Source organism: Thalia democratica, unplaced genomic scaffold (assembly GCF_965202585.1).
Source record: "Thalia democratica unplaced genomic scaffold, ktThaDemo2.hap1.1 HAP1_SCAFFOLD_688, whole genome shotgun sequence".
NCBI classification, from domain to species: Eukaryota; Metazoa; Chordata; class Thaliacea; order Salpida; family Salpidae; genus Thalia; species Thalia democratica.
This window is the reverse complement of record NW_028139679.1, coordinates 3,954-9,982: the sequence shown is the minus strand read 5'-3', so window position 1 is coordinate 9,982 and position 6,029 is coordinate 3,954. Positions and strand designations below refer to the sequence as shown.

Genomic DNA, 6,029 nt, shown 5'->3' with positions numbered 1-6,029 from the left:
TAACAAAAACTTAAGATTTAACTTTCAAAGAGTTATATCGGGTAATTTGAGTTTACGCTCGGTCTCTAAGTAAGATTTTATTAAAATACCGGATTATGAGTATAAAAATAAATGAGATGGATCTAAGTTATTTTTTTTTCGTGTAAAGTTTATTTCTTTAATGCACATTATAATGTCTATGATATAAATTATGATTCTGTTTATAAAATAATGATTAACATTCATAGTTTTTTTAGATCTAAACTGAACTAGTGTTTTGTTAATGTAAAGTTGCATTTATAAAAATTTAAAGTTTAAAATAATAAACTTTAATTGACCAAAAATTTGTGTGTATGTTTACTAGTTTGTTCTTTTATTAAGTTGGTTTAATAAAGTTAGTTCACAAAATTTGTCATCGTAAGTTTAAATGTATATGAAGCTAGCTAAATAGTTAATTCGACATTGAAAATACTATAAACAATGTTTTAATCACTTAAACATGATCAATAAATCTTTAAAACGTGAGGAAATATTTCTTTTTATTGCATAGAAACAAACTAGCTTAAAGCGGTATATGTATATAGTACAAAGTTGTAGTTCTGTTAATAAGTTTACTAGACTGTAAGTAAAGTAGTTTAAGAGTAAGAGTTTTAACAACCAAAAATTAGTCTTGTAACAAAAAAAAAATCTCTTGTAAATTTTGTTTAAAACACCATAATCACAAAAAGATTAATTTCATTGTACTTAAATAATTCTAAGTAATAAATATTAACAAAAAATTAATTTTTAGTGAAGAGTAAAAACTCTCATTATAAAAATATGTTCAGTAATAAGGGAACCGGCTTAATTGTATAAACACTTTTACTACAATATTGGTTTATAAAATTTCCCTGTTTTTTTAAACGACTGTGTGTCCATTTCTTCATATTTTAAAAATAAATTGAAAACTTAAATTTTCTAAATTCGTAAATTATATATAACATACTCTTACTGTTTAAAAACAAAAGTTTAAGTCATTCACATTAAGTTGTGAAAAAACTTAGCACTAGTTGTCCTATAAAGTTTTGATGAAAAAACAAATAATTATAACTAACAAGCCATATACACGAAACTATTAGCTTTGTGATTTATTATAAAAAAAATCAAGGCTGAATTTATTGACCACAATTCTGAAAAGTATTTCAGCAAAACATATTGTTGAAAAGAAATTTTATGAAAGCAGTAAAACTATTTTCACTACAAAAATTTTAAATGAAAATTAATTTATAAACATAGAAGATTTTTTTCCGACAAAACGAAGTAATATTTTTTTCTATCAATAAACTTCGGTTAGGAACTTACTTATGTTAGACTGTCGCTAGTTTAAGATTGTACATTGTAAAGGTAATAAAATTAAAAATTTAGAAATTAAAACAAGTACATAATACTAAGCTTATTTTGTGAAGAAGTTGTCGTAAAAACCTTTTGTATACTTGACAACAAACAGAAGTCTCTAGCCCGTGACGTTTTTTTTAGTATAAAAAATAAAATATATGCCTTTCTTTTATGACTAGTTTTTTATTAACGTGGTAAGTTAAATATCAAGTTTACTTTGGCAGCTTATGGTTTACGTGTCTACTTTAGTTGATATTTGAAAATCTATTATACGCTTAAGTCATTTTGCATGTTGTGCAATACTCAGCACATGAGCGTAATAATAAGAGTTAATTCTAATATACTGCGTAAGAGTAAAATAATGTTTACAGTTTAAGACTCTAGATACTAGCATTACGTATTTCCTCACAGTAACATGCTAAGAGTTTTTCGTTTTGATAAAAGCAATAAAATTATTGCGCTTTATAAAATATTACTACAATAGTTAGTTTATAAATTTAGTCAAATTGATTTTTACTGGGTCACTGCTAAAATTCAATTATTTAAAGAAAAAGTAATTGTAATTTTAATGATATAATGTTGTTAGAAATATATTATATTAACTTTTAAAAGGTTGTTTTAACCAAATCTTGAATAAGTGTTGTATTAGTATATATTTTTAATAAAGTTATTTGTGTTTTAGAACTAGATTAGAAACAAAAACAATTTGGTTAACTTTATTTGTTGACTTCTACTGATATTAATGTCATCAGTTAACAGTTTAATTGATAATTAACTGCTTGGATGTTTATACTTCAGCACAAATTTACACATTAAGTTTAAGAATAATTTATAAAAAATAATATTAGAATATTGAAAAAAAATACGATTTTTTTGTTCTCAGTTCCCTTCTTATGATTATCTTATTTGACTGGTAATATGTTTATAGACCTTGTGATAAGCACTTTTTGCGTAAATAAAATCAGCATGGTTATATCCGTTTATCTGAAAAAAACAACAAATAAAAAAAAAGTAAAAACCACAACATTTAAAAAAAAAACTAATATTATTTAATATTAATAAGATAGTAGTTACTGTAGTAATATATTAAAACAGTAAACATATATTTAAGGTTTCTTTTAATATATTGAAGATTAAAATAGAAATGTAACCGTTAAAATAAAAAGTTACTTGTTTCTTATAACTTAGCGAGCAAAAGAAAAATCTTTGAAAAATCTTTGTACCTAAATTGAAAGTTTGTTCCTGTTTTTTATTACAAAATATTTCTGCTAGTAATGTAGTTAGTTTACTCATACGTTAAACACTTTTAGTTATGCTTTTATGTATTCATAAAACTTTTGGACTTCTTAAATCAATAAAAGTTATAAAATAAACACTGATAAAATATTTATTGTACAAAGCCTAAACAAGAATAGGATAAACTTTTTTTATATTTTAGTAGAATAAAACAAAATTTAACTTCTTTTAGCAATATTGTAAAAACCGTGATAAAAAGCGAGTCTAGTTTTATACAAAACGAAAACCTCAACTAACTTTGAAGTATTTTACTTTCTCATCGTCATATTTCAAAATCATCCTTATTTGTCTCTTACAGTCATGACCTATGACCATAGCGTCTCTTGTTCCACAGAAGAAGTAACTGGGAATATCGAACGATGAAAGATCATACAAGGGAGGTTCAGTCTGGTTGTAATGCTCTTTATTCGTTATGTTGTTCCCGAAATCATAGTATCTGATACCCATTTCTTCTCTTCTCACCTCTGATATAAAATTTGATTATTTAAAGACTTTTAATGAATTCACAGAAACGTTAGGCCATAAACATAATAATAATAACAAAATTATAATCATTATAAGTAATTGTACTTTGATTCATTTTTGTTTTAGTCAGTTATTTGAACTAAACATAAGTAAAATAAGTGACTAATTTATAATTATAACATATGAAAGTTTTAAATTGTTAGTTTAAAAATCAGTTTAAATGTTTAATGGTAACTTCACTTTATTTAGTATGCTTAAAGTGGTTTTCATATTTTTAACTAGCTAAACTTATATCTCAAACAGTTTTATTTTTGAAGTTTTAAAAGTAATAACAAACTATTGTCTTTAATAAAAAAATGAATAACATTTTAAATTACTTTCAATATTTTTCATTTGCACCCAGTGTTTGATATTTTGCATGGAGGTTCCGCTTTGATCACGTTTAAAATAGATGTAAAATCTCTTTGGGTCTAGACCAAATCTGCTATCTCCTGGGTAAAAGTTTTATATATATAAATGTGTGTATGTATTAAGGAATATATCTGTACTTTGCTATATAATAATACAAAAGTTTTTGTACTTGACAATATTTAATAGTTACGTCATAAAATACAAAATCTTTTTTAATATTAAATAGCAAAGAACAGTTCATTTCAAACCTACAGCTGAAGATTTAAAACAATTTTATTGCTTTTATGAAACATATGTACTGGTATTTTTAAACTGAATTGGTTTCAATAAACTGTTAAATTGTATATATACATATACATATATGTACATATACATATTTATATCTATCTATATATATATATATATATATATGTACATATACATATTGTATATATATATATATATATATATAAGTATATAGTTTTCTAAAATGGCGATTTTAAAAATTCTGGAACATATGTTTCATAAAGCTTTAATTTTTCATAAAGCTTTAATCATCAACCAGTTTAATTCAAAATAAAAAGCACTGTACTAAACAAAGATACAAAAGTTATGCAAAAAAACAAAAAACGGTATGACGTAATATTGTACATTACAAATATTCAGTACAAAAATCGATCTACCATGGGCTCAGTAGAAGGTGTTTAAGTTTGAACATTAACCTTATTTTATATATATATATATATATATATATATATATAGATTATTCAATCTGATATAAGTTTTTTATTATTTATTTTAATATGTGTATGTTTTTACTTGATGTAACTTTTTTACTATAAAGTTTTTTTTCTAAAATAATAATTTAATAACTGAGCATAAATTTAGATGCTACAAAAAACAAACATGCAGTAAACTACTTTAAGTTTAATAGCGTTTAACTATTACTAATTATTTTACAAAGCATGGGTTATGAATAATAAATTTCAGATTTCTATTCTAAAAAACAAAGTTTTAGTTATTGAACCATTACAAACTATAGTAGTTTACTACTACCAATGCTTGTTTTACCTGCAAATTTTTTTACTTTAGAGTCGCAATCTGACGGAATAACCTTACAATACAAGTTCTTTCCAGTAGCTATCAAATCATCACGGGGTAGAACTTCGTATTGGTATATAGCCTAAAAGTTAGTGAAAAGTTTTTATTTACTGCTCCTTTTTTTTTGTTATCATTAACTTAATTAACGACTTTAAGTTTAAAAAAAAAAGATGTGTACGATAAAAGTCTTTCATGAGTATTTTATAAAAGATTACTTTATTTAACAATCTAAAGCCCGGTTTTCGAAACTCATTTTCAAAATTTTGGTAAAAAGTAGATTGTCCCCCTTTATTAAAAATCGTTTCTTAGCTATTTAACTACCTATCTAATTTATACATATAATACACCTTGATTGAAAAATTTGACCTTAGTAGCGCAATGGTGCTCACTTTGGTGAGCCTAAAGTATTTGAGTTTTATGTTTAGTTATAAAAATAAAATACAATACTTACAGTAAGCGCTAAAAACATTCCATGTGTTTCATTTAAGTATTCGCTGTAATTTGAGTTCATTCTAGAAACAGAAGCTGCAGGGGCAAGGGCAAAGAACTTGTTAATTTTTCTGCTGAACTTGTGGCCCAGTTGCGCCACTGCTGAGAAAAGGACCACGCTGCCTTGAGAGTGGCCCACATAATTGACCTTCTTGCGTCCAGTCACCTTTTTTATGCGTTCCAGCATCGCAGGCAAATCGTACTTTCCCATTTCGTCGAAGCTAAACGCCCAATATTTTTCCGGATCAATTATTTCCGTAGGACATTTGTAAACATATGACCATGACCAAGTCCATTCCCATCCACATGTTGTTTTTGCATACTGTAGGTGATTACGAGAATAGTAATTGCCTCTCGAATTCCCTAACCAAACGTCATACCCCTTTCAAATTATTAAAGTTTAGTTTTTACTTTATTTACAATATTATTGTGTTGTTTTTTACCTTGTCCCACAGTATCCATGCCAACGACTTGTTGTGCTCGTTAAGCAGCCAAACGTCAGAACTCTGCAGTAACCCGTGCATCAGTAGTACCGGGTACCGGCGCTTGCTGTCGTTGCGTGGCAACCTGTGCATGGTGATGACATAATTGTCTTCCGTGATGACGTCATCGTGCACTTCGAAGGGGATTCCCTTGGATGAGGCGAGCTGGCAGGCGGTCATGTCGGCTTCTTTTGTGGAGTTGTTAGGGTCTAGTTTGCATTTAAGTTTCAAGGAAAAAGTTGTTTGCGAAAACAGAAAAATAATAAAACAGAAAAGTTTCATCCTTTTTTCATTAAGTATATTGATATAAGCTAGTTTACCTTTTAGAATTTTTATTATTAAGATTTTATCGTGTTGTTAAATAACTAATTATCATCGTAGTTAGTAAGTTTACATAAAGTTAACATTTTAGATATTTTATTTATTTATTTTTATTGTAAATAAATTATTTGT

General features: G+C 26.2%; 1 protein-coding gene across 1 annotated transcript; it reads right to left on the bottom strand.

Moving 5' to 3' along the window:
- Positions 1-2,877: 2,877 nt before the first annotated feature.
- LOC145846854 (lipase member K-like) lies at positions 2,878-5,756 on the bottom strand. Its single transcript, XM_082953438.1, has 5 exons — positions 5,538-5,756; positions 5,057-5,476; positions 4,576-4,687; positions 3,492-3,605; positions 2,878-3,113 (listed from the first exon to the last, which is right to left on the bottom strand). Exons 1-5 carry the CDS (start codon positions 5,754-5,756, stop codon positions 2,878-2,880), a joined length of 1,101 nt encoding a protein of 366 aa, XP_082809564.1.
- Positions 5,757-6,029: the final 273 nt, after the last annotated feature.

Excerpts from the sequence above, each read along its gene's own strand:
- LOC145846854 (XM_082953438.1), bottom strand. The coding sequence starts at position 5,756 with ATGACCGCCTGCCAGCTCGCCTCATCCAAGGGAATCCCCTTCGAAGTG. Across the intron at positions 3,606-4,575 it reads TAAAGTAAAAAAATTTGCAG|GAGATAGCAGATTTGGTCTA; the intron begins GTAAAACAAGCA and ends ACTTTTACCCAG. Across the intron at positions 3,114-3,491 it reads GCAAATGAAAAATATTGAAA|AGGTGAGAAGAGAAGAAATG; the intron begins GTAATTTAAAAT and ends ATTTTATATCAG.